Source organism: Schistocerca americana, chromosome 9 (genome assembly GCF_021461395.2).
Source record: "Schistocerca americana isolate TAMUIC-IGC-003095 chromosome 9, iqSchAmer2.1, whole genome shotgun sequence".
NCBI classification, from domain to species: Eukaryota; Metazoa; Arthropoda; class Insecta; order Orthoptera; family Acrididae; genus Schistocerca; species Schistocerca americana.
In genome coordinates, this window is record NC_060127.1 from 55883035 (window position 1) to 55910668 (window position 27634).

Genomic DNA, 27634 nt, shown 5'->3' on the forward strand with positions numbered 1-27634 from the left:
GTCAGAATATGCGCCTTGGGAGAAAGCATGAGTACCATTCTAGATACGAAATGCACCAGACGTGTATCTCATTAAAGGTTGGTCGGTGTGGCAGTGCGGTTCTAAGCGCTTCAGTCTGGAACCGCGTGATCGCTACGGTCGCAGGTTCGGATCCTGCCTCGGGCATGGATGTGTGTGATGTCCTTAGGTTACTTAGGTTGAAGTAGTTCTAAGTTCTAGGGGACTGATGACCTCAGATGTTGAGTCCCATAGTGCTCAGACCCATTTGAATCATTTTGATTTCTCATTAAAGTTATTATGAATGCAGTTATCTGCTTACAAGGGAACCTCCCCATCGCACCCCCATCAGATGTAGTTATAAGTTGGCACAGTGGATAGGCCTTGAAAAACTGAACACAGATCAATCGAGAAAACAGGAAGAAGTTGTGTGGAACTATGAAAAAAATAAGCAAAATATACAGACTGAGTAGTGCATGCGAAAGATAGTCAACATCATGGATAATGTGAGCTCAGGAGCGCCGTGGTCCCGTGGTTAGCGCGAGCAGCTGCGGAACGAGAGGTCCTTGGTTCGAGTCTACCCTTGAGTGAAAAGTCCCTTGTTAGTAAGGTAGTTTGGTCGCGGTGCGTGGCAGTGTGTGAAAATGGTGGAAAAAGTCTGCTAAATATAGAACAGTAAATTCTTTTAGGTAAAATTAAATAATACATGACATAGGGATTTAACAGTATATGAGAAAATATTTTTATAGTTTTATTCACGATGCAGTCTAGTGGTGAAGGAGTCCTCAACGTGTTTCATCAACACTGTGGTGGGTGGAAGTGGGTGATTGTTGTTGGCAGATATCTCAACATAATTCACGATGTGGAGCTCTTAGTTCCCTTAGAAAAAAACTATGTTCTCTTTTACTTTTGACCTCTACCGTATTAGCTAATATACTCTTTTATACAATGTTCACCCTATTCTATCTTTCTGGCGTTAACATTACGTTACGCGGACACATTTAACCGCAGGTAACACCACGGGGTCGATGCCAGTTTAGTAATACTTTCTTGACTTAAATAGTATTTAAATGAAGCTGGAAATGGATATTTCGTTAGGAATTAGCCAAATGATTGAAGTCAACGCGTTAAATTACGATTTTTGTTTGTGTGTCTATTGATTGTTCGTAAAGTGTGATTGACAAAAACGTGCTGAGAGATGAAAAACTGATCTATTTGATATTATACATCGTTATCAAAGTCCGAATGACGAAACCGCGCAAGCATCGTATTATGTCAGACGAATGAAAGAATAAACGCATTCTCACGAGTACCGTAAATTTCGTAACTCGCAGAGTGTATAGGTTTTCCTAAGAGCATTTATTGCTCCATATTTCGGGTATTTTTGCTCGTCACACTCACCCAATGCCGCCCACCGCGACCAAACCCCTTTACTAACAGCATGAGACTAAGGGCTATCTAGCACGACAACCACGAGTGGCATTGGATGGTCATGGAGAAAAGTCTGTCAGTGCTTACGCACACAAGCCTGTTATATATAAACGTAGATTAAGACCGTACAGAGCGCGAATCTTACTGGCTCTTGTCCAGGATTTTAGTTTAACGGTGGTACTTTTTAATTCTGCAATTTACAAGCTGTTTTATGTTACTTCGGGAAAAATGGGATGGAAGTACGAAACAAAAAATATCGCGTAGTTTTAGATTGACGTGCAAAACCAGTTGAACTGCTAATATTATGAAAAGTACAGGCTGCTACGCGCTATATAGCGGAGATGGAGAGTTGCAAATGGGCTCAACAAGAAGACGTAACCTTTCGGCCAGAAACCCTTCTTCTGAATTACACAACATACACACACACGTTCATGCAAATGCAGCTCACACATTCGTGACCACTGTCTCTGGCTGCCGACACCAGTCTACATCTACATCTACATCTACATACATACTCCGCAATCCACCATACGGTGCGTGGCGGAGAGTACCTCGTACCACAACGAGCATCTTCTCTCCCTGTTCCACTCCCAAACAGAACGAGGCGAAAAGTGACTGCCTATATGTCTCTGTACGAGCCCTAATCTCTCTTGTCTTTGTGGTCATTCCGCGAAATATTAGTTGGCGGCAGTAAAATTGTACTGCAGTCAGCCTCAGATGCTGCTTCTCTAAATTTCCTCAGTAGCGATTCACGAAAAGAACGCCTCATTTCCTCCAGAGACTCCCACCCGAGTTCCTGGAGCATTCCCGTACCACTCGCTTGATGATCAAACCTACCAGTAACAAATCTAGCAGCCGCCTCTGAATTGCTTCTATGTCCTCCCTCAATCCGACCTGATAGGGATCCCAAACGCTCGAGCAGTACTCAAGAAGAGGCCGTATTAGTGTTTTGTAAGAGGTCTCTTCTACAGATGAACCACATCTTCCCAAAATTCTACCAATGAACCGGAGACGACTATCCGCCTTCTCCACAACTGCCATTACATGCTTGTCCCACTTCATATCGCTCTGCAATGTTACGCCCAAATATTTAATCGACGTGACTGTGTCAAGCGCTACACTACTAATGGAGTATTCAAACATTACGGGATTCTTTATGCTATTCATCTGCATTAATTCACATTTATCTATATTTACAGTTAGCTGCCATTCTTTACACCAAGTCATCTTGTATCCTCCTACAGTCACTCAACGACGTCACCTTCCCGTACACCACAGTATCATCAGCAAACGGCCGCACATTGCTATCCACCCTAGCTAAAAGATCATTTATGTGGATGGAAAACAACAGCGTACCTACCACACTTCCCTGGGGCACTCCAGATGATACCCTCACCTCCGATGAACACTCACACATCTAGGACAACGTACTGTGTTCTATTACGTAAAAAATCTATTACGTTAGAAGTCTTAGATAAACAGTCTGATGGGAGAGGCATTCTTGGTGGTGGGGATAAGCAGGAGGCTGGGGCGGGCAGGGGGAAGGCGAGCTGCCTCGTTGCGCTGAACGGCCGCGTGTGGTGTGCGGTGTTGCAGCAGGTGAACGCCAAGCGCGCCACGTACCGTCAGCGGCGGATGGGCCCTGCGCCCTTCGCCTCGCTGGAGGACCTCAGCGACGACCAGGACAGCCCGCCGCCCAGCGGGGGCGGAGGAGGCGCCAGCGGGGGCGGCAGTGGGGGCGGCAAGCTGCCGGGCATCCGCGAGGATCCGCAGCCGTCGTCGTCGCTGCACACGCCGTCCACGCCGCGCATCGACATCTCGCGCGCCAGCTCCAGCTCACACCACGACTCCAACAACAGCTCGCCGGAGAGGGAGCTCTTCGCAGGTCAGTAGCCAGTAGCGCCGGCCGCGGCCACGGCGACTCTACTGCCAGCTGTCTTACAACAGATTTTTGGACAACATGGTTGTGGAGAGGAAACAGCGATTAGTATGATTAATCAATTATTCAAAAACAGTTTTGTTGTTGTTGTGGTCTTCAGTCCTGAGACTGGTTTGATGCAGCTCTCCATGCTACTCTATCCTGTGCAAGCATCTTCATCTCCCAGTACCTACTGCACCGTACATCCTTCTGAATCTGCTTAGTGTATTCATCTCTAGGTCTCCCTCTACAATTTTTACCCTCCACGCTGCCCTCCAATACTAAATTGGTGATCCCTTGATGCCTCAGAACATGTCCTACCAACCGATCCCTTCTTCTGGTCAAGTTGTGCCACAAACTTCTCTTCTCCCCAATCCTATTCAATACTTCCTCATTAGTTATGTGATCTAACCCATCTAATCTTCAGCATTCTTCTGTAGCACCACATTTCGAAAGCTTCTATTCGCTTCTTGTCCAAACTAGTTATCGTCAATGTTTCACTTCCATACATGGCTACACTCCATACAAATACTTTCAGAAACGACTTCCTGACACTTAAATCTATACTCGATGTTAACAAATTTCTCTTCTTCAGAAACGCTTTCCTTCCCATTGCCAGTCTATATTTTATATCCTCTCTACTTCGACCATCATCAGTTATTTTGCTCCCCAAATAGCAAAACTCCTTTACTACTTTAAGTGTCTCATTTCCTAATCTACACCCGACTTAATTCGACTACATTCCATTATCCTCGTTTTTCTTTTGTTACTGTTCATCATATCCTCCTTTCAAGACACTGTTCATTCCGTTCAACTGCTCTTCCAAGTCCTTTGCTGTCTCTGACAGAATTACAATGTCATCGGCGAACCTCAAAGTTTTTATTTCTTCTCCATGGACTTTAATACCTGCTCCGAATTTTTCTTTTGTTTCCTTCACTGCTTGCTCAATATACAGATTGAATAACATCGGGGAGAGACTACAACCCTGTCTCACTCCCTTCCCAACCACTGCTTCCCTTTCATGCGTGCGGTTCTAGGCGCTACACTCAGGAACCGAGCGACCGCTACGGTCACAGGTTCGAATCCTGTCTCGGGCATGGATGTGTGTGATGTCCTTAGGCTAGTTAGGTTTAATTACTTCTAAGTTCTAGGCGACTGATGACCTTAGAAGTTAAGTCGCATAGTGCTCAGAGCCATTTTCCCTTTCATGTCCCTCGACTCTTATAACTGCCATCCGGTTTCTGTACAAATTGTAAATAGCCTTTCGCTCCCGGTATTTTACCCCTGCCACCTTCAGAATTTGAAAGAGGGTATTCCAGTCAACATTGTCAAAAGCTTTCTCTAAGTCTACAAATGCTAGAAACGTAGGTTTGCCTTTCCTTAATCTTTCTTCTAAGATAAGTCATAAGGTCAGTATTGCCTCACGTGTTCCAACATTTCTACGGAATCCAAACTGATCTTCCCCGAAGTCGGCTTCTACCAGTTTTTCCATTCGTCTGTAAATAATTCGCGTTAGTATTTTGCAGCTGTGACTTATTAAACTGATAGTTCGGTAATTTTCACATCTGTCAGCACCTGCTTTCTTTGGGATTGGAGTTATTATATTCTTCTTGAAGTCTGAGGGTATTTCGCCTGTCTCATACATCTTGCTCACCAGATGGTAGAGTTTTGTCAGGACTGGCTCTCCCAAGGCCGTCAGTAGTTCCAACGGAATGTTGTCTACTCCGGGGACCTTGTTTCGACTCAGGTCTTTCAGTGCTCTGTCAAACTCTTCACGCAGTATCATATCTCCCATTTCATCTTCATCCTCTTCCATTTCCATAATATTGTCGTCAAGTACATCGCCCTTGTATATACCCTCTATATACTCCTTCCACCTTTCTGCTTTACCTTCTTTGCTTAGAACTGTGTTTCCATCTGAGCTCTTGATGTTCATACAAGTGGTTCTCTTTTCTCCAAAGGTCTCTTTAACTTTCCTATAGGCAGTATCTATCTTACCCCTAGTGAGATAAGCCTCTACATCATTGCATTTGTCCTCTAGCCATCAGTTTTAATCGCATTTATTATTATTATACCGCCAACCGGTTTCAACCCGGTTCTGGGCGTTTACACCATTGGTCGACTGCTGGTGGTGTCACTCCTGTCTACATAGTACCCTGAGGATAGTTTCCTGCCGTTATGTACAACACTTCAAATGGTGATGGGAATAAACGCGAGAGGAGGACGACCTCCGCCATTCTGTCGCTTCCCGAAGATCCACATATTGAAATGAATGAAGTAAGATTTATGGTTCAGTGTCCTAGTGACCACGAGGTCACTGGAGAAGGAGCTCATGCTCAGGGTGGGGGAGGATGGGGAAGGAAATCAGTCATTCCCTTTAAAAAGAAAGCATCCCAGCATTTTCCTAAAGCGATTTAGGGAAATCAACGAAAATTTAAGTCTAGGTGGGTGTATAGGTATCTGAACTGTCGTCCTTCCAAATGCGAATCCACTGTGCTTACAACTGCCTCAGGCACCCCATTGCATCTACCAAAATGATATACAGTACGGGATGTAGAACGAGATAGGAGCTTCCTACCTCTTCCCTGTTCTGTAAGCAATTATACCACTGACAACTGTATCTCCTGCGGTCAGGACGACGTGTGCCCATGAGACGCTCGATAACATCCCAAGGGTGCACCCTGATAGTGGCGCTACTAACACCTGTCATATGCCACTGGCATATGATATCTGAAGAGACATCATCTTTCAGATGCAAAAACATACCTACCAACTTTCACTTATGTTGCACACCTTCTTATTGGTGTTGCGAGTTTTTCCGTCAGGGTATTTTAATTTTTTCAATTCAGTCAGTAATTACATAAACTACTGAAAATCGTGGAAGCTGTGACACAGGCAACCTGCAAGTCGAACCGTGCCCCATGGACTGGGTTAGCCGTTCAGTGATACAAATGTGCACTATAATGAATGATTCTTTTATCGAAATGGTGTATAAGGAGTCGCTTTACAGGATATGTATACGTGATTAATATTAACATTAATGAAATCATTGTTTTTTTAGTGCTGTTCATGAAGCTACACGTAAAAACTACGCTTTTTTCTACAGGCCACCAGTTTTTAAATAAAAATTCGTCCATGTAATAGGAGGCATTGTCCAAGAGAAATGATTATAGCTTGAATTTAAAAATTTCTTTGCTGTCTGTCGGTTTCTTTATGTTACTGGGTAAATAATACATAATTTTTGTTGGTATTTATTGAACCCCTTTCCGAGCCACAGACAGCTTTAATAATAGGTAAAAAAAGGCCATTTTTGTCTTTAGTGTTGTAGTTAAGGACATCACTATTCTCAAATTTTGACTGTTTATTGCTGACGATTTAACTAGCAAATACATGTATTGTGATGGTGCAGTAAAAATGCATAATTCTCAACTACATAACGACCGCAGGTGATCACCAGATATTATTTTTACTGCTCGCTTTTTTGCAATCAATACTTTCTATCCAAGTGGTGAATTTACCCCAGAAAACTATTCCATATGACAGTATTGAATGGACATATTATGTCAGGAGGCTGATTCGTCTGTTTCGAAGGCTAACAGTAATGGAATCCCAAAGTAGCTGAACATAATAATTTGGAAAGCTTAGTAATATGTTCTGTTCAAGAATTCATCAACAAGAATTCGCCTATGGAATAGAAGTAGTTGTCTAGGAGAAATGAGTTTAGATACAAAGGAATTATAGACATTGGCTGAGAGTGGGCATTTATTTAAATCAACGGTGAAGAAAATTCATGCCAGACTGGGATTCAAACTCGGGCCTGCTGCTTACTAGGCAGATGCGCTGACCGCTGAGCCATCCGGACGCAGTGGTGACCACAAGTACGCGGACTGCCCCAGCACCCACACACTACTAGTGTGGTGCCTCCGCCCGTTATTCCTGTAAGAGTCCTGGCCTGGTGTGCATAAGCACCGAAGAGATCACTGGCCGTCTTTGCCTTAATTACATATATATGTGGTATCTGATCTTTGGACATGTCCGAAAGAACGGACACCATTCTGATCCAGCAGCCACTAAGAATTAAGGCACATTGTAATTATAGACATTGGCTGCGAGAGGGCATTGATTTAAATCAATGGGGAAAGTTGAATATTTAAGCTGGATCAGGATTCGAACCCGAGTCTCGTGCTTACTAGGTGGATACTCTGTCCGCTAAGCCATCAAGACACAGTGGTCATCGCCGTTGCACCGCCTACCGTACCATGTCTCCCACGAGACACACCATTTTGGGTTAAGTTGAAAACTTTCTTCGTCACCTATCACATATTTTATGTTACTGCATAACTGATCAAAAATTTTTGTTGGTACCCATTGAACTCCTTTCTGACCCACTTGGACTATTCCACCCTATCTTTACTGACTCCTGTTCATGTGCTACATCAACTGTTAGTACAGTTTTATATTTGTAGTTACTGAATATAGTGCATCTTCTTTTTCAAAATTTAGCTCCCTAATACCTGAACAAATTACTTCTTGAAAGAAATTAATAGAAAGCCGTATTTTGTAACCGGCAATGAAATTTCGTGGAGTATGTAAGGTTAGATGAGAGTTATGGTATACCTGTCAGATATAGTTGAGTAGGTGATCTATTTATAGCAATAAGCATTTGAGAAATTGATCACTGACAACATTCCATTTCGTAAAAGATTTTACTATTCTGATAATACATTGGTAGGATTTGCATGATAAAAAATACGTGGTGGCATATATTTTAAATAACTGTGCCCAATTCAGGAAACCCTTTATTCATGAAATTATTGGAAATATTTTACGCTCCCGTTTAGACACAGATCAACGTTACACGTACTACACATGAATACAGCCTGTCCTTTGCAGTTTGGTCTTGGGCCTGTAATGTGAAACCAATGACCTGCTGCATCAGTTCCAGTGGACTTAACTGAAACCACCTTTCTTGAACCCTGATGAGTCTTGCATTGTAGTTCTGACCTTTTTATTCGTCATTTTTTTCCTAGTGGCAGACCGGCTCTGCTATTAGGGATTTGAATTCTAGTACACCATTCTGTATATTAGGGGAATTCTGAAACTGTCAGAGTCCCTCTCCACAGACTGTGTATGAGCTTTGAAATTTCCATTCGTATTTCGAGGAGTATAAAACCTCAAGAATCCTTTGCTGGTAAAATAAATGCCCCCGAGTATTTGCAGTTCATTATAATTTCCACATCGCAGTAAATCTCCAGCCACCAAAACCATCAAAACAACAACACCAATCCATCACAACATGCGCAACCAACTAACTTCCCACCTCGTTACCACAGACGTGCCACACAGTCAACAATCAAAGAACTTAATACTTTCTCTGCCGACCAGTCTTAAAAGCGCTTGATACACACAGAAGCTTGCACAGAAACTTTACACTATACTATAACATTACAGCGAAAATAATTTAAAACATAGACAAAAGAAATGCAAAACTTTACAATTCATATTCTTATAAATTACAGTACTGCCTATAGTTGTAATAACAAGTAGCAGATAGCAGCGCCTATCAGACAGTTTTATCTTATGGAGCTCTGCGATGTGAAATAGTTCCTACAACCGTTGCAATTACACTGACGATCAACATACGGCACTTGCCTTCAGCTACAGCCAGATTACTAATGAGACCTAGAAGCCGGCCGCGGTGGCCGTGCGGTTCTAGGCGCTGCAGTCCGGAACCGCGGGACTGCTACGGTCGCAGGTTCGAATCCTGCCTCGGGCACGAATGTGTGTGATGTCCTTAGGTTAATTAGGTTTAAGTAGTTCTAAGTTCTAGGGGACTGATGACCTAAGATGTTAAGTCCCATAGTGTTCAGACCCATTTGAACCATTTGAGACCTAGCAACACGCAAGTCCGAAAACAGTATCACTCACATATGGCGGCGATATTGTTACAAGGTCAGATAATCGTATGAACTATTGGAAAATTGTAATAAATTAAAGTACGTATATATAAAGAGTATTCTCCTGTGCACTTAATGCCAATTTTTTTTCATTCATCAGTGTTATGACTAGTTAGATGCAGTCCGCCACGAATTCGTCTCCTGTGCCGACTCTTCATCTCAGAGTAGCACTTGCAACCTACGTCCTCAATTATTTGCTAGACGTATTCCATTCTGTGTCTTCCTCTACAATACAGCTCCCTCTAATAACATGGAAGTTATTTCCTGATGTCTTAACAGATGTTCTATCGTACTTCCCTTCTTCTACACAGTGTTTTCCATATATTTCTTTTTTCTCCGATTCTGCGCAGAACCTCTTCATTCGTTACTTTATCAGTAAACCTAATTTTCAACTTTCTTGTGTAGCACCACATCTGAAATGCTTTTCTCAGTCAATGTTTCACTACCATATAGTGCTGTGCTCCAAACGTAGGTTCTCAGAAATTTCTTCCTCAAATTAAAGCTTACGTCTGATACTAGTAGACTTTTCTTGCCCAGGAATTCCCTTTTTGTGAGTGATTGCTTTTGATGTCGTCCTTGCTCCGTCCGTCGTTGCTTATTTTGACCCTTAAATTCATGTACTTCCTGATCTCCTGAAACCTTAAGTTTCTCGCCATTATCATTTCTGCTACTTCTCATTACTGTCATCTTTCTTCGGTTTACTCTCAATCCGTACTCTTTACTCATTAGACTGTTCATTCCATTCAGCAGATCATGTAATTCTTCTTCACTTTCACTGAGGATAGCAATGCCATCAGCGAATCTTACCATTGATATCCTTTCAATTTCAATTTTAATTCCACTGTTGTAACTTTCTTTATTTCCATCATTGCTTCTTCGAGGTGCAGAATGAACAGCAGGGGCAAAAGACTACATACCTGTCTTACACCCGTTTTTAATCTGAGCACTTCTTTCTTGGTCTTCCACTCTTATTAATCCCTCTTGGTCCTTGTATATGTTGTATATTACCCGTCTCTCCCTACAGCTTACCCCTGTTTTCCTCAGAATTTCAATCATCTTGCTGCATTTTGCATTGTCGAACACTTTTTCCAGGTCGACAAATCCTATGGACGTGTCTTGATTTTTCTTTAGTCTTGCTTCCGTTATCAACCGCAACATCAGAACTGCCTCTCTGGTGCCTTTCTTCTTCCTGAAGCCAAACTGATCGTCATCTAACACACCCTCAGTTTTCTTTTTCATTCTTGTGCATCTCATTCTTGTAAGCAACTTGGATGCATGAGCTCTTAAACTGATTGTGTGAAAACTCTCGCACTTGCCGGCTGTTGCAGTCTTCGGAATTGAGTGGATGATACTTTTCTGAAAGTCAAATGCTATATCGCCAAACTCATACATTCTACACACCAACTTGAACAGTCCTTTGCCGGCCGCTGTGGCCGAGTGGTACTAGGCGCTTCAGTCCTGAACCGCGCTGCTGCTACGGTCGCAGGTTCGAATCCTGCCTCGGGCATGGATGTGTGTGACGTCCTTTGGTTAGTTAGGTTTAAGTAGTTCTAAGTCTAGGGGCTGATGACCTCAGATGTTAAGTCCCATAGTGCTTAGAGCCATTTGAACCATTTTTTGAATAGTCCTTTGTTGCCACTTCGCCCAATGATTTTAGAAATTCTGATGGAATGTTATTTGTCATTTCTGCCTTATTTGATCTTAAGTCTTCCAAAGCTCTTTTAAATTCTGATTCTAGTATTGAGTTCCTCCTCTCTTTTATATTGACCCCAATTTCTTCTTTCACTGCACCAGGTAAGTCTGCCCCTAATAGAGACCTTCATTGTACTCTTTCCACCTATCTGCTCTCTCCTCTGCATTTAACGGTAGAATTCCAGTTGCACTCTTAATATTACAACCCTTGCTTTTAGTATCATCAAATGTTGTCTTGACTTTTCTATATGCTGAGCCACTCCTTCCAACAATCATTTCTTTTTCGATTTCTTCACATTTTTCATGCCGCCATTTCGTCTTAGCTTCCCTGCACTTCCTATTTATTTCATTCTTCAGCGACTTGTATTTCTGTATACATGAATCTCTCTGAACATTTTTCTACTTCCTTCTTTCATCAATTATCTGAAGTATTTCTTCTGTTAACCATGGTTTCTTCGCAGTTTCCTTCTTTGCAACTATGTTTTTCTTTCCATCTTCTGTGATTGCCCCTTTTAGGGATGTCCATTCCACTTCAATTAAACTGCTTATTGAACTATTCCTTATTGCAGTATCTACAGCTTTAGAGAACTTCAAGCGTATCTCTTCTTTCCTTAGTCCTTTCATATCCCACTTCTTTGCGTATTGATGCTATCTGACTAATCTCTTAAACTTAGGCCTATTCTTCGTCGCCTGCATCTCGTGGTCGTGCGGTAGCGTTCTCGCTTCCCACGCTCGGGTGCCCGGGTTCGATTCCCGGCGGGGTCAGGGATTTTCTCTGCCTCGTGATGGCTGGGTGTTGTGTGCTGTCCTTAGGTTAGTTAGGTTTAAGTAGTTGTAAGTTCTAGGGGACTGATGACCATAGATGTTAAGTCCCATAGTGCTCAGAGCCATTTGAACCATTTTTATTCTTCGTCACTACTAAATTATTTTCCCTGTCTATATTGCTTCTGGCTATGCCATTCAGTATCTGATTTCGGAATCTCAGTCTGACAATGATGTAATCTGAAATCTTCCCGTGTCTTCCGTCCTTTTCCAAGTGATTCTTGAACAGAGTGTTCACCATTACTAGCTGAAATTTATTGCAGAACTCAATTTGTTTTTTCCTCTCTCATGCCTAATACCAAGGCCATATTCTCCCGTAACCCGTTCTTCTACTGCTTCGCCTACAACCACAATCCAGTCCCCCACTGGATTTTCATCTCCGTTTACACACTCAATTACCCTTTCAATGTCGTCATATACTTTCTCTGTCTCTTCCTCTTCAGCTTGTGATGTCGGCATGTATACCTGAAGAATCGTTATCGCTGTTGGTTTGCTGTCGAGTCTGATGAGAACAATCCTATCAGTGAACTGTTCACAGTAACACACTCTCTGCCCTATCTTCCTATTCATGACGAATCCTACTGACGTTATACTATTCGCTGCTGCAGTTGATATTACCCTGGACTCATCTGAGCAGAAATCCTTGTCTCCTTTCCATTTCACTTCACTGACCACTGCTATATCTAAAATGAGCCTTTGCATTTCCCTTTTCAGATTTTCTAGCTTTCCTACCACGTTCAAGCTTCTGACATTTCGCGGCCCGACTCGTAGAATGTTATCCTTTCGTTGGTTATTCAATCTTTTTCTCATCGTCACTTTGCCGTTGGCAGTCCCCTCCCGGAGATCAGAATGGGGGCTATCCTGGAATCTTTTGCCAATGGAGAGATCATCGGGACACTTTTTCAGTTACAGGCCACATGTTTTGTGGATACATGTTATGTGTCTTTAATGAAGTGGTTTCCATTGCTCTCTGCATCCTCATCCCGTTGATTATTGCTGATTCATCCGCTTTTTAAGGGGAGTTTCCCGTCCCCAACCACAGAAGAATGCCCTGAACCTCTGGCCACTCTCTTTGACAATGTTGTTGGCAGGAAGATTGTGACTTGTAATTCCGAAAGTCTTTGGCCGCCGATGCGCGTAAGTTCTATTCAAAGTGGTAATGGGGTTCGAACTCGGGACCGATAACGTTTTGATTACTGTTCAAAGACGCTACCGCTAGACCACTGGTTCATTGTTAGTATTGTACTAAATGAATAGTTCATTTTCTGTCTCTACGTGTCACTACCCAAAGAGCGTTCACGTGAAGTCACCCATTCGGACCTGTACCTATTTCTATACTTGACAAAACTAAATATTTCTCACCTTTCACATTACAAAATATTTATTGAACTTCTGACCGGTCTTTGTAACGTATTTTCCTATTTTGGTAAGACCCTTTATAATATGAAACTTTATCACTTAAGTGCAGAATTGTTCGGCTGGTTCGATCCACAGTAGAAGAATGTCCTAACCGTCACACGAAATAAATCACTGCCTGCCTTCCGCACAACTTCTGTGCGTTTGTGTTTTGGGTAAGTTTCGGCAATAGCAGCTACCCCCGGTAAGGGTCGACGAGATCTGTGGTCAGCTGTCGTAGGACTTCCCGTGAGAAATCGAGGTAAAAGTACGAAAGTAATTGTCGCCGGCTGTGAGGGAGAAAATTTTATTCTACATTTCTGAAGGCAACGTAACTGAAATTGAATTTTGAACTTTGAGTTTATCTGAAATCTTTTGTTTAAAGAAAACGACTTTACATTTAAACAGAAATAAAAAGTTTGCAGATACATTAATCGTAGAGTACATAACTCTACGTTTAATGTATCTGCAAACTCAAACACAAGATGGATAAGCTGACTGTAATATAACTGTAGCACACTCGTTATAAATGCAAAACTCTGTTACGAAATGTGAGTTAAAAAAGTTCTCATGTTAATAACTATTTTAGAAAATTTCGTCAAGAAAGCTTACTCAAACTGAAAAATGTTCTCAGAAAACTTACTCAAACTGAAAAATGTTCTCAGAAAATTTAAACAAGAAAAGCGGCCATACCATTTATAAACAATTCTTTAGCTTTGAGGGATCGTTTCAGCATCTAATCTTCTGCATTCTTCTGTAGCACCACATTTCGAAAACTTCTATTCGCTTCTTGTCCAAATTAGTTATCGTCCATGTTGCACTTCCATACATGGCTACGCTCCACACAAATACTTTCAGAAACGACTTCCTGACACTTAAATCTATACTCGATGTTAACAAATTTCTCTTCTTCAGAAACGCTTTCCTTGCCATTGACAGTCTACATTTTACATCCTCTCTACTTCGACCATCATCAGTTATTTTGCTCCCCAAATAGCAAAACTCCTTTACTACTTTAAGTGTCTCATTTCCTAATCTAATACCCTCAGCATCTCCCGACTTAGTTCGACTACATTCCATTATCCTCGTTTCGCTTTTGTTGATGTTCATCTTATATCCTCCTTTCAAGACACTGTCCATTTCGTTCAACTGCTCTCCCAAGTCCTTTGCTGTCTCTGACAGAATTACAATGTCATCGGCGAACCTCAAAGTTTTTATTTCTTCTCCCTGGATTTTAATATCTCCGAATTTTTCTTGTGTTTCCTTCACTGCTTGCTCAATATACAGATTGAGTAACATCGGGGAAAGGCTACAGCCCTGTCTCACTCCCTTCCCAACCACTGCTTCCCTTTCATGTCCCTCGACCCTTATAACTGCCATCTGGTTTCTGTACAAATTGTAAATAGCCTTTCGCTCCCTGTATTTTACCCCTGCCACCTTCAGAATTTGAAAGAGAGTATTCCAGTCTACATTGCCAAAAGCTTTCTCTAAGTCTACAAATGCTAGAAACGTAGGTTTGCCTTTCCTTAATCTTTCTTGTAAGATAAGTCATAAGGTCAGTATTGCCTCACGTGTTCCAACATTTCTACGGAATCCAAACTAATCTTCCCCGAGGTCGGCTTCTACCAGTTTTTCCATTCGTCTGTAAATAATTCGCGTTAGTACTTTGCAGCTGTGACTTATTAAACTGATAGTTCGGTAATTTTCACATCTGTCAACACCTGCTTTCTTTGGGATTGGAATTATTATACTCTTCTTGAAGTCTGAGGGTATTTCGCCTGTCTCATACATCTTGCTCACCAGATGGTAGAGTTTTGTCAGGAATGGCTCTCCCAAGGACGTCAGTAGTTCTGATGGAATGTTGTCTAATACCGGGGCCCTGTTTCGACTCAGGTCTTTCAGTGCTCTGTCAAACTCTTCACGCAGTATCGCATCTCCCATTTCATCTTCATCTACATCCTCTTCCATTTCCATAATATTGTCCTCAGGTACATCGCCCTTGTATAGACCCTCTATATACTCCTTCCACCTTTCTGCTTTCCCCTCTTTGCTTAGAACTGGGTTTCCACCTGAGCTCTTGATATTCATACAAGTGGCTCTCTTTTCTCCAAAGGTCTCTTTAATTTTTCTGTAGGCTGCATCTATCTTACCCCTAGTGAGATAAGCCTCTACATCCTTACATTTGTCCTCTAGCCACCCCTGCTTAGCCATTTTGCACTTCCTGTCGATCTCATTTTTGAGACGTTTGTATTCCTTTTTGCCTGCTTCATTTACTGCATTTTTATATGTTCTCCTTTCATCAATTAAATTCAATATTTCTTGTGTTACCCAAGGATTTCTACTAGCCCTCGTCTTTTTACCTACTTGATCCTCTGCTGCCTTCACTACTTCATCCCTCAGAGCTACCCATTCTTCTTCTACTGTATTTCTTTCCCCCATTCCTGTCAATTGCTCCCTTATGCTGTCCCTGAAACTCTGTACAACCTCTGGTTTAGTCAGTTTATCCAGGTCCCATCTCCTTAAATGCCCACCTTTTTGCAATTTCTTCAGTTTTAATCTACAGTTCATAACCAATAGAGTGTGGTCATTGTCCACATCTGCCCCTGGAAATGTCCTACAATTTAAAACCTGGTTCCTAAATCTCTCTCTTACCAATATATAATCTATCTGATACCTTTTAGTATCTCCAGGATTCTTCCATGTATACAACCTTCTTTTATGATTCTTGAACCAAGTGTTAGCTATGATTAAGTTATGCTCTGTGCAAAATTCTAACAGACGGCTTCCTCTTTCATTTCTTAGCCCCAATCCATATTCACCTACTATATTTCCTTCTCTCCCTTTTCCTAATGTCGAATTCCAGTCACCCATGACTATTAAATTTTCGTCTCCCTTCACTACCTGAATAATTTCTTTTATCTCATCATACATTTCTTCAATTTCTTCGTCATCTGCAGAGCTAGTTGGCATACAAACTTGTACTACTGTAGTAGGCATGGGCTTCGTGTCTATCTTGGCCACTATAAAACGTTCAGTATGCTGTTTGTAGTAGCTTACCCGCACTCCTATTTTCTTATTCATTATTAAACCTACTCCTGTATTACCCCTATTTGATTTTGTATTTATAACCCTGTATTCACCTGACCAAAAGTCTTGTTCCTCCTGCCACCGAACTTCACTAATTCCCACTATATCTAACTTTAACCTATCCATTTCCATTTTTAAATTTTCTAACCTACCTGCCCGATTAAGGGATATGACATTCCACGCTCCGATCTGTAGAATGCCAGTTTTCTTTCTCCTGATAACGACGTCCTCTTGAGTAGTCCCCGCCCGGAGATCCGAATGGGGGACTATTTTACCTCCGGAATATTTTACCCAAGAGGACGCCATCATCATTTAACCATACAGTAAAGCTGCATGCCCTCGGGAAAAATTACGGCTGTAGTTTCGCCTTGCTTTCAGCCGTTCGCAGTAGCACAACAGCATGGCCGTTCTGGTTAGTGTTACAAAGCAACAGTTTGGATGATTGACTGATCTGTCAATCATCCAAACTGTTGCCCCTGCAAGTACTGAAAAGGCTGCTGCCCCTCTTCAGGAACCACACATTTGTCTGGCCTCTCAACAGATACCCCTCCGTTCTGGTTGCACCTACGGTACTGCTATCTGTATCGTTGAGGCACGCAAGCCTCCCCAGCAACGGCAAGGTCCATGGTTCATTGGGGGAAAAATTAATGATTAACTTAGAATTGTTAACATTTGTTGCATTACCTATCTTCATTCAGATATGTCTCACGACGTCGCTTTCTAGGTGCCATGTCTTTCCCCAAGACGATCGTACCGTTGGTATGAGAAATTTCTCGTATAAAATTGTTATAAATTTAGTTTACGTTACAACGTCGCTGTATAGATGTTAGAGAACAAATAAATAATTTTTATAAATGAACTTAAATTTGTATCTAGCTGAAATTGTCCAAATAGAATAGCTTCTCGAGTGTGTGTGTGTGTGTGTGTGTGTGTGTGTGTTTGTGTGTGTGTGTGTGAATTTCATGAATAAAGGGGCTAACAGCCAGTCACTCTTGAAGTAACCATAAAACTGAGTAAAAGGAAGCGTATGTCAGAGGGTTTGGCATATTCGTGTAGAATTTGCGTGTACCATAAATGGCACTGGAAACCAATTAACTTTCAGTTTATAAGCGTCCCTTTTGTATGGTGTGAATTCACAGCTCACGACATTAAGGGATGAGGGAGACCTCATTTTCAGAAAACCAGTTAATAATCGTTTGAAAAACGTCATTAAGAATGTCGCCTTTTGCTTCCTCTAACAGGATTTGTTGTTACATTAGTATCTCCCGCAAAAAGTACCAATTCTGCTTGCTGAATGTTAAATGAAAGGTCATTCACATATACAGGGTGATATTTTCCACTGTGTACAAACTATAGGTATTGATCGATGAGACGATACAGAACAAATAAGGGCTAATGAACTTAAGTCTACAAATGGATGGTTTCGATGCTAGAGACCATTTATTCAGTCATACATTGTTATAGATACTGCGGTCTACTACGCGCTGTACCACGCAGCCACAGTTACAGAATGTGTCGAAAATGGTTTCCACATGCCTCAATGCATGTGTGTACGCGCCTTAGCATGTTCTATCTCAAACATTTACATCGGCCAAGGTGCATCCGAATAGCGTCAAAGACAGCATGAATAGGCTGCTCCAGTGTCTCCACGTCTGGAAGGGGCTCTGCATAGACGATACTTTTGAGGTGGCCCCATAACAAGATGTCGCACGGGTTGAGATCCGGTGAACGAGTACACCATGCAACTTGACACCCTCGTACTATCAATCGACCAGGGATGACACGACTGAGTTGCGTCCGGACGTTAACGGCGAAGTGGGCTGAGGACTATCATGTGGCAGCAACATAACGCTTCGAATCGCCAGTGGCACTTCTTCCAGCAGCGGAGGCAACGTCACCATCAAGAAACGCTGATAGTTCCGGCCTGTTAGGAGACGTAGAAGGAAGACTGGTCCCAAAATAGGATCGCCTATTATACCAGTCCACGCATTCCGGATGCTGATGATTCGCTATCACCATACCATCCTGATTCTGCATAGTATCCCACAGACGACTGTTATGAAAGTTGAAGATACCACTCCACGCAAAGGTGACCTCATCTGTGAACAGGATGGATGATACAGATCCCCGAGTCGTGATTGCCTGGTGAAGAAACCGGTGATAAAACCGCTCTCGACGTGAAAAGTCTTGAGAGGCACCCACATGCCTTGCTCATACTGTGGCATCAAGCAGTCAGGCCTGCAAGATGAGTGGTCTGCCAAGCGAGTGGATTCATTCTTATTTATCAAGTAACATGAGCTCTAGTACTCACAATTAAGTTACAAATTATTCTCCTGTTTGAATATTACGCAACGGAAACGGATAACGCACATCTGAATGAATGTTAGTAATTTACACAACTCTGACTTTTCACTACGCACTGGCAATACCACATTTTCTTTCTTACCCAACGGATTTGATCAACACGTGGCCATCGCACTGAATATGAATGGCGCACACTTTATAAATTCTGGATATCATGAAAACATACTATTCGAAGCAAAAGGCCGCCAATCTTTTTCTTTTCACTATCTTTTTTATTCCGATAAATTCTATAACCTAAACATACCATTATATTTTCTACAACAATTACACATGAGAAACTCCGCCCAGTGGGCATGGCTTTACATTGGTGATTCTCTGTCTTATGTTCTCGTAGTTATCTAACACTACAGTGCACTTTCTGGATAGGATGGTGGATCTTTTGCTCTATCTCATACTTCGACTCTCACACCCATCATCACGAAAATTTCCTCCAGACCGAGCGGTACAAAAAGGAACATGCATAACCCACTGCCTCTGAACCTACCTTACTGCTCTCCCATGCAAACCACACATACTTAAATTACATGAAATACACCACACTGGCAGCCGGCCGCGGTGGTCTAGAGGTTCTGGCGCTGCATTCCGGAACCGCGGGACTGCTACGGTCGCAGGTTCGAATCCTGCCTCGGGCATGGGTGTGTGTGATGTCCTTAGGTTAGTTAGGTTTAAGTAGTTCTAAGTTCTAGGGGACTTATGACCTAAGATGTTGAGTCCCATAGTGCTCAGAGCCATTTGAACCATTTGAACCACACTGGCAACATGGAATACAACACAAGGAATAGTCACAACGTTATAATCACATCACTTTCAGCTTTCCTCTTCAATTAGTATTCATCCCAGTTTCACACGACACTGCCCCACTTCGTAACTTTTCTTTCCTACTGTGAACTCTGGAGGATAAATGCACGTCTTCCTGTGCACTGGAAGCCAAGTGGCGTTGCTGGATAGACGGCTGACTCACCTTGCTTCACTCTCAGAGTATTATAGTCTGAATCAAGCGTCACACGGAAACATAACACGCAAAGTAATATTAAGAACATATTCGTCACACACGCGAGTCCTCAACTGATACCATGGACGAGTACTTCTCTTTATCCTTTGTCTCATACACAGATTGAGACTCACACAGTACTCACCACGTGGAAGTACTCGTCTCTAATTTCAAGTCCTGTACATGCCATTTCTTAAATATTTCCAACTTATAGTACACACGCCTGTAATTCAGTTTACCTTTAGCACTCGGAAGTATTTCAACTTATTTCTACACGTGGTTTCATTGTGACCGTTGGTCACTTCCGAAGATTACTACGATCCCCTTAATATTACCCGCCTCTCATTCAATTCTCCCCCCAAAAGTTCCTGAAACTGAGAAATAATTATTCCAAACTACTCTTAAGTATCTCACATGCATACCATGTCTCCACTCTTTTGTCCTTACGGAGCACACCTAAGACAGGTCTTACCAACACAAGATCCAGCGCCAGAGTGCTGAAACATGGTCGTTCTTCAGGTCAGCTCGCACCTCTGTCGAGGTGGGGGCGCACCATGTTATCGTATTGGTCAGCCACATTTCAGGCGCTCAAATCTCAGGTAAATTTCATCTCTTTGGTTCCACCAAAGGTGACCAAAGGACCGTCTCAAACATGATCATATATTGCCCATTCACTATCTGCGGTTATCAGACGACCATACATTCATTCATTTCGCAGATCTCACCAAATTGGACGTAGGGATTTATTTTGTGGGAGTGCACATGTGATCAATTAAATAAATAAATTGCCCTTCTTTCCTACACTGGTATCCGGCTTCGGTGTATTAAGTGAAATTGAGTTATTAATGCAAAAAATATGTTGTTCTGACAAGAATAACGAATAATGTTGTACCTATTTTCAATGTCGGGTGGTACTGTACCCTTTCAGTCTGTCGCTAGTAATCCCTGCACACGCTGTAAGTGATACGGACAGTAACAACTGTCGTGGAGAATGTTCCAGACGATCGTCTGTCTTACCCTGTACTGGCGGGCCACGCCTTCCACAGCGTTAACCACATTTTCATGCAAGTGTAGTTTCCGAACATTCCGACTAGATCCTTCATGATTTCCTGCTTTCTGAAACGACCCTGTCTCAGACAAACGGCGAAACACTGTTGCAAACACTGAAGGCTGTGGTTGTTGTCGGCGGGGATAGGTCTCCTGATACTACCTTGCTGCCCGCCGCCCGTCGCCATTTGCCTTTTCGTAAGTAAACACCGTGCCGGCAAGCTCTCGATTAAAATACGGAAGCATTCTGTACACCGCTGAATCACACCCCCTAGAAGGTGAGTCAGCAAGAGAAGTGAATCGGACACGACATTACCAATTTCTATGAGAGGAGAGGGCCCTAGGGCATGTCGTTTAAGGAACAGTACCAACCTCTAGGAGGAAACCATGCATACTGTTTGGTATCGATAGCTGCGATGCCACAAAGTAGGTGCGCTCTGCTAGGTTGACACTACTACGAGACACCGACGACTGCGCCCTCTAGCCGGCGCTGTGGAGCTCTACGAGCTCCGCTCCAGATTCAGCCCATTTGATCACGAGCAGACGGCTGAGACACTTCGCTTTACTTACGACGGGCCTAAGGCTTCGCACCTCAGTGCAAAGTTATGTATTCAGTTAATATTGTGATGTAGTAAAACCATTTCTAAGAGCAGTACCGAGAATCTTACCTCACCTGCTCCTACTCACTTCCTGCATTCGGTCTAACCATTCCGTTTACAGGAGCAGACCCACGCGGCGCCTTCCAGGCGGGATACAAAATACTGTAAGTGTGCCGGCATGGTACAGCTCGCATTAGACCACAGTCTCTGTAACAAAGTATGAATGAATAAATGGAAACCATGGAAACCATGCGTTTCTTTACATAAGCTCATTAGACCTTTTTTGTTCCGTATCCTCTCATCGATCAATGGCTAGAGTTTGTACACGGTGGAAAAAAATCACCCTGTATAAGGAATATGAGTGGACCCAAGAGTAAACCCTGTGGGACTCACTTCGTGATTTCACATCAGTCACTAAAACTTTTTACCTTGCGACCACTGCCTGAATTGTGAAATAATTTTATTCTGTTTGTTAAGTACGATTAAACCAGCTGTGTTGAAAATCATCAGTTCCATGAAATAAATAATAATTAATTGAAACCCTCAGCTGCCGACAGGTGTTGTTGACATACCTCGGTGGGGACTCGTGAAAATGTGTGCCCCGACCAGGACTCTGGGATTTCCTGCTTACATGGCAGACACGCCATCCATCTGAGCCAAAAAGGACGCGGGAAGCGTGCAAGGGATAAGTCCCTGCAGTCACGCTATTCATCTGTGTCCTCGGTGGCTCAGGTGGATAGAGCGGCTGCAATGTAAGCAATAGAATCCGGGTTCGAGTTCCGGTCGGGGCACACATTTTCAGCTGTCCACACCGAGGTATATCAACAACACATGTCGGCAGCTGAAGGTGTCAATTAATTATCATTTATTCTAGAGAAGCTGCACCGTCGTCAATGGTATCTGCTCTTTCGAGAACAGTTACTATCTTTATATACCCAGGTGACCAAGAAGTCAGTATGAATTTGAAAACTGAATAAATCACGGAATAATGTAGATAGAGAGGTACAAATTGACACACATGCATGGAATGACATGGGGTTTTATTAGAACCAAAAAAATACAAAAGTTGAAAAAATGTCCGATAGATGGCGCTTCATCTGATCAGAATAGCAATATTTAGCATAACAAAGTAAGACAAAGCAAAGATGATGTTCTTTACAGGAAATGCTCAATATGGCCACCATCATTCCTCAACAATAGCTGTAGTCGAGGAATAATGTTGTGAACAGCACTGTAAAGCATGTCCGGAGTTACACTTGAGACTTCAGGTAATCCCAAAGCCAATAATCACACGGACTGAGGTCTGGGGACCTGAGAAGGCAAGCATGACGAATGTGGGGGCTGAGCACACGATCATCACCAAATGCCGAGCGCAAGAGATCTTTCACGCGTCTAGCAATATGGGGTGGAGCGCCATCCTGCATAAACATCGTATGTTCCAGCAGGTGTTTATCAGCCAGACTGGGGATGATGCAATTCTGTAAAAAATCAGCGTACCTCTCACCCGTTACGGTAGCAGTTACAAAACCAGAATCACGCATTTCCTCGAAGAAAAAAGGCCCGATAACGGTAGATGTGGTAAATCCAACCCATACCGTGACTTTCTCGTCGTTCAATGGAGTTTCCACGTCAGTTCTAGGATTTTCGGTAGCCCAAATTCTGCAGTTGTGGGCGTTGACAGACCCACGTTAATCAACCAATCGTCATCTTCCGCCATCTTTTGAAACGCCCACACTGCAAATACCCTCCGCTTCACTAAATCGCCAGGTAACAGTTCATGATGCCGATATATTTTGTACGGATAGCATCGGAGGGTACACCTAAGTGCCAACCAAACAGTAGTGTATGGAATGCCGGTGCGACGTGCGACTGCACGAGTGCTGACTTCCCCGTGCATAGACGAACCCGCTACAGTCTCCATTTCTTCCTGAACTGTCTCAGCAACATTACGCCTCGTGCTCGGTCGGCCACTACGGGGTCTATCGTGTGAACAACCCGTAGCTTCGAACTTCGAAATCATTCTTGCCACAGCTGCATTTGTCAACGGACCTTTACCCGTTCGAATCCCCTTCCTATGGCAATAGGATCGTAACGCTGAACTAGCACATTCCCCATTCTGACAATACAGCTTCACTAAAAGCGCCTTTTCAGGTAACGTCAACATGCTGCGACTGCTGGCGCAACTGATTCTGTCTCTCATTACAGCTCCTTTTATACGCGATTGTCATGCGCAGTCACTGACGTTTTGCTGTCCAGCGCCGTCTGTCGGACATTTTGTGAACTTTTTTTTGTTCTAATAAAACCCCATGTCATTCCAAGCATGTGTGTCAATTTTTACCTCTCTATTTACATTATTCCGTGGTTTATTAGGTTTTCAAATTTATACTGACTTTTTGATCTCCCGATATATAATTCCACGAAACTTAAGTTATTGTAAACGCTGTGGTAGGATGACATTTTAAGGGGCTCACCGCCGTCGCCGTTGCAGGTGAGGTGCCGTGCAAGCTGGGCCTGGGCTTCAAGGAGGACGCGGCGGACCTGCGCTCCAGCACGGAGGAGCTGGACCTGGGCGACGACGACCCGGTGGGCTGCGAGGAGCGGCCGCGCAGCCGGCGCGGCTCCGCGCGCTCCGCCCGCGCCCTCGGCATCAAGCAGGAGGCGGGCGGCCGGCCGCGCGGGGGCTCGCTCTCCAAGTACGAGCTGGACGCCGCCGCCGCAGCCTCCGCGCACGAGCGCAAGGACTCCCTCTCCATCGTCAGCACCGGCAGGACGTCGCGGCTCTCCTCCGTAGGTGGGTACCCCGCTCTCTGCGCAGCTCCATGTCCGGTCGTCTGTCGCTCCTCCGATCGCGTAATCTCTCGGTGTCGCAAGTTGCCATCGTCAGCCTGCGCGCTTTAATGGGCGTTGTCATTCTAGATAAGAGCTTGTAGGTCACTAAGCAGGGTCACATTCCTCTCGAATTTCTCACACGATCTTCCGGTGCCCCAGGCCAGGCGAATGTATATTCAGCTGACCGGCAACACCGCAAGATCCCAGCAGGGGTTCGACCATCGATAGTCTGACAAGAAACTGAAGAGGAAAGTGAAGACCGATCGGATGACAGTATTTAGTTTGTGGGGCGCTCAACTAAGCGTTCATCAGCTCCTGTACAAAGACCCAATTTCTACACAGTCCATTTCTTTACACAATCTTATCTAGCCACTAGCACGAACGATGATGATGATGAAATAAAGCGATCGACCCAACAAATTACAAATTTCCACCTGCAGTCATCATCAACCATTCGACGTCCACTGTAACGCATAGGCCTCCTCTAGGCTTTTACTCACATTCCCTCCTTCAGCTACATTACGTGATCAGAAGTATCCCACCACCTCTAAGCCGACAAATAATCTTGGGTTTACCAAATATGCAGCAACCAGTCGCAAAATCATGTTTTATTTATTCACTTTTGGAAATCTATTTCATCTGATTAACAGCCACGATCGGTGCTTTCAATCAATATGTGCCCTGAGTAGTAATACTGTCTTAAGCGGAGCTCACTTTGTTTGACCTCTGATTAATACAGTATTACTACTCACAAGGGAACCTCCCCATCGCACCCCCCTCAGATTTAGTTATAAGTTGGCACAGTGGATAGGCCTTGAAAAACTGAACACAGATAAATCGAGAAAACAGGAAGAAGTTGTGTGGAACTGTGAAAAAATAAGAAAATATACAAACTGAGTAGTTCATGGCAAGATAGGCAACATTAAGGACGATAAGACTGCAGCAGCGCCGTGGTCTCGTGGTAACGTGAGCAGCTGCGGAGCGGAAGGTACTTGGTTCAAATCTTCCATCGAGTGAAAACTTTAATTTTTTATTTTCAGTTTATGTGACAAACTCTTATGTTTTCATTACTTTTTTGGAAGTGATTATCACATCCACAAGAAAACCTAAATCGGGCAAGGTAGAAGAATCTTTTTACCCATTCGCCAAGTGTACAAGTTAGGTGGGTCGACAACATATTCCTGTCATATGACGCACATGCCGTCACCAGTGTCGTATAGAATATATCAGATGTGTTTTCCTGTGGAGGAATCGGTTGACCTATGACCTTGCGATCAAATGTTTTCGGTTCCGATTGGAGAGGCACGTCCTTTCGTCTACTAATCGCACGGTTTTGCGATGCGGTCGCAAAACACAGACACTAAACTTATTATAGTGAACAGAGACGTCAATGAACGAACGGACAGATAATAACTATGCAAAAATAAAGAAAGCAAAATTTTCACTCGTTGGAAGACTTGAACAAGGACCTCTCCTTCTGCAGCTGCTCACTCTACCACGGGACCACGGCGCTCCTACGCTCACGTTCTCCTTTATGTTGCCTATGTGGCCAAGACTGATGACCAGTTTGTATATTTTGCTTATTTTTTCACAGTTCCACACAACTTGTTCCTGTTTTCTCAATTGATCTGTGTTCAGTTTATCAAGGCCTATCCACTGTGCCAAGTTGTAACTAAATCTGAGGGGGGTGCGATGAGGAGGTTCCCTTGTCAGGACACATATTGGTTGAAAGCACTGATGATGGCTGTTAATCAATTGAAATCGATTTGCATAAGTAAATAAATAAAACATGATTTTGCGACTGGTTGCTGAATATTTGGTAATTTTATGGTTTACGGTCGCTGCATGATTGGGGAGCCACATGGAGCCCCCATGTCTAGTGCGGACACATTCGGTGAGGTGTCTGAATCTCTGTAGAGAACTAATACGTCATTCTTTCGCAACAGCGGAAAGCACAGAAGGTAGTCGTGTTGGACGCTAGAGTCTAGTGCGAATTCTACGACTGTCACGTCCTGTCCTTGATGATACGTTTCAAACATGATAGCAACTGCTACTGTCCGTCACTGCCAGCCTCCAAGCGAACATAGTGTCTACTGGACACCTATAATGGGGTAACTCGTAAAGTTTCTGGAAAGTACATAAAACTACACGCCTTCGGTGGTGCAAAGAATACATAAACTAGACGGAAGTTGACTGGTGGCGGGTAGTGTGGGTCTACGAATCGAGATTTTTCCTGCTGTCATTGGATGTGGGGCGTCGAGTCCACCGACAGCCCAATGAGGCGTTCAATCGTCTGTGTGCAGAATGTGTTCTTCAGTGTAGAAGTGATTCTGTGATATTTTTACGGCCTTTTCGGGAAGGCGCATACATTTACGTTAGAGTGAAGACGAGTCGTCACGTTTATTGTAACATGTTCAGTGATCAAATGTACAGTCATATTAACTTAACCACTGTCTATGTTTGAAGTCAACGTGTAACAGTCACCTACAAAGGCAGGTGACTCCACTAACAGTGGAGGGTGTGTACGGTGTTACAAAAAGGTTCGGCCAAACTTTCAGGAAACATTCCTCACACACAAAGACAGAAAATATGTTATGTGGACATGTGTCCGGAAACGCTTACTTTCCATGTTAGAGCTCATTTTATTACTTCTCTTCAAATCACATTAGCCATGGAATGGAAACACACAGCAACAGAACGTACCAGCGTGACTTCAAACACTTTCTTACAGGAAATGTTCAAAATGTCCTCCGTTAGCGAGGATACATGCATCCACCCTCCGTCGCATGGAATCCCTGGTGCGCTGATGCAGCCCTGGAGAATGGCGTATTGTATCACAGCCGTCCACAATACGAGCACGAAGAGTCTCTACATTTGGTACCGGGGTTGCGTAGACAAGAGCTTTCAAATGCCCCCATAAATGAAAGTCAAGAGGGCTGAGGTCAGGAGAGCGTGGAGGCCATGGAATTGGTCCGCCTCTACCAATCCATCGGTCACCGAATCTGTTGTTGAGAAGCGTACGAACATTTCGGCTGAAATGTGCAGGAGCTCCATCGTGCATGAACCACATGTTGTGTCGTACTTGTAAAGGCACATGTTCTAGCAGCACAGGTAGAGTATCCCGTATGAAATCATGATAACGTGCTCCATTGAGCGTAAGTGGAAGAACATGGGGCCCAATCAAGACATCACCAACAATGCCTGCCCAAACGTTCACAGAAAATCTGTGTTGATGACGTGATTGCACAATTGCGTGCGGATTCTCGTCAGCCCACACATGTTGATTGTGAAAATTTACAATTTGATCACGTTGGAATGAAGCCTCATCTGTCTCGATACAAACGTACCGCGCCACGGCTATTGCCCCGTGCTAATCCATACATCAAATGGCTATCTGCCAACTCCGCATTTGTAAACATTGCACTGACTGCAAAACCACGTTCGTGATGAACACTAACCTGTTGATGCTACGTACTGATGTGCTTGATGCTAGCACTGTAGAGCA

General features: G+C 43.4%; 1 protein-coding gene across 1 annotated transcript in view; it reads left to right on the forward strand.

Annotated features, from left to right (window-relative positions):
- The window catches only part of LOC124550625 (serine/arginine repetitive matrix protein 2-like), a 237764-nt gene that overhangs the window by 12841 nt on the left and 197289 nt on the right, over nucleotides 1-27634 (forward strand). Inside the window, exons 2-4 of the mRNA XM_047125347.1 lie at nucleotides 3025-3313; nucleotides 5566-5586; nucleotides 23789-24091. Of these exons, the coding sequence (XP_046981303.1) occupies nucleotides 3025-3313; nucleotides 5566-5586; nucleotides 23789-24091 (613 nt within the window). The remainder of the gene's footprint in view (nucleotides 1-3024; nucleotides 3314-5565; nucleotides 5587-23788; nucleotides 24092-27634) is intronic.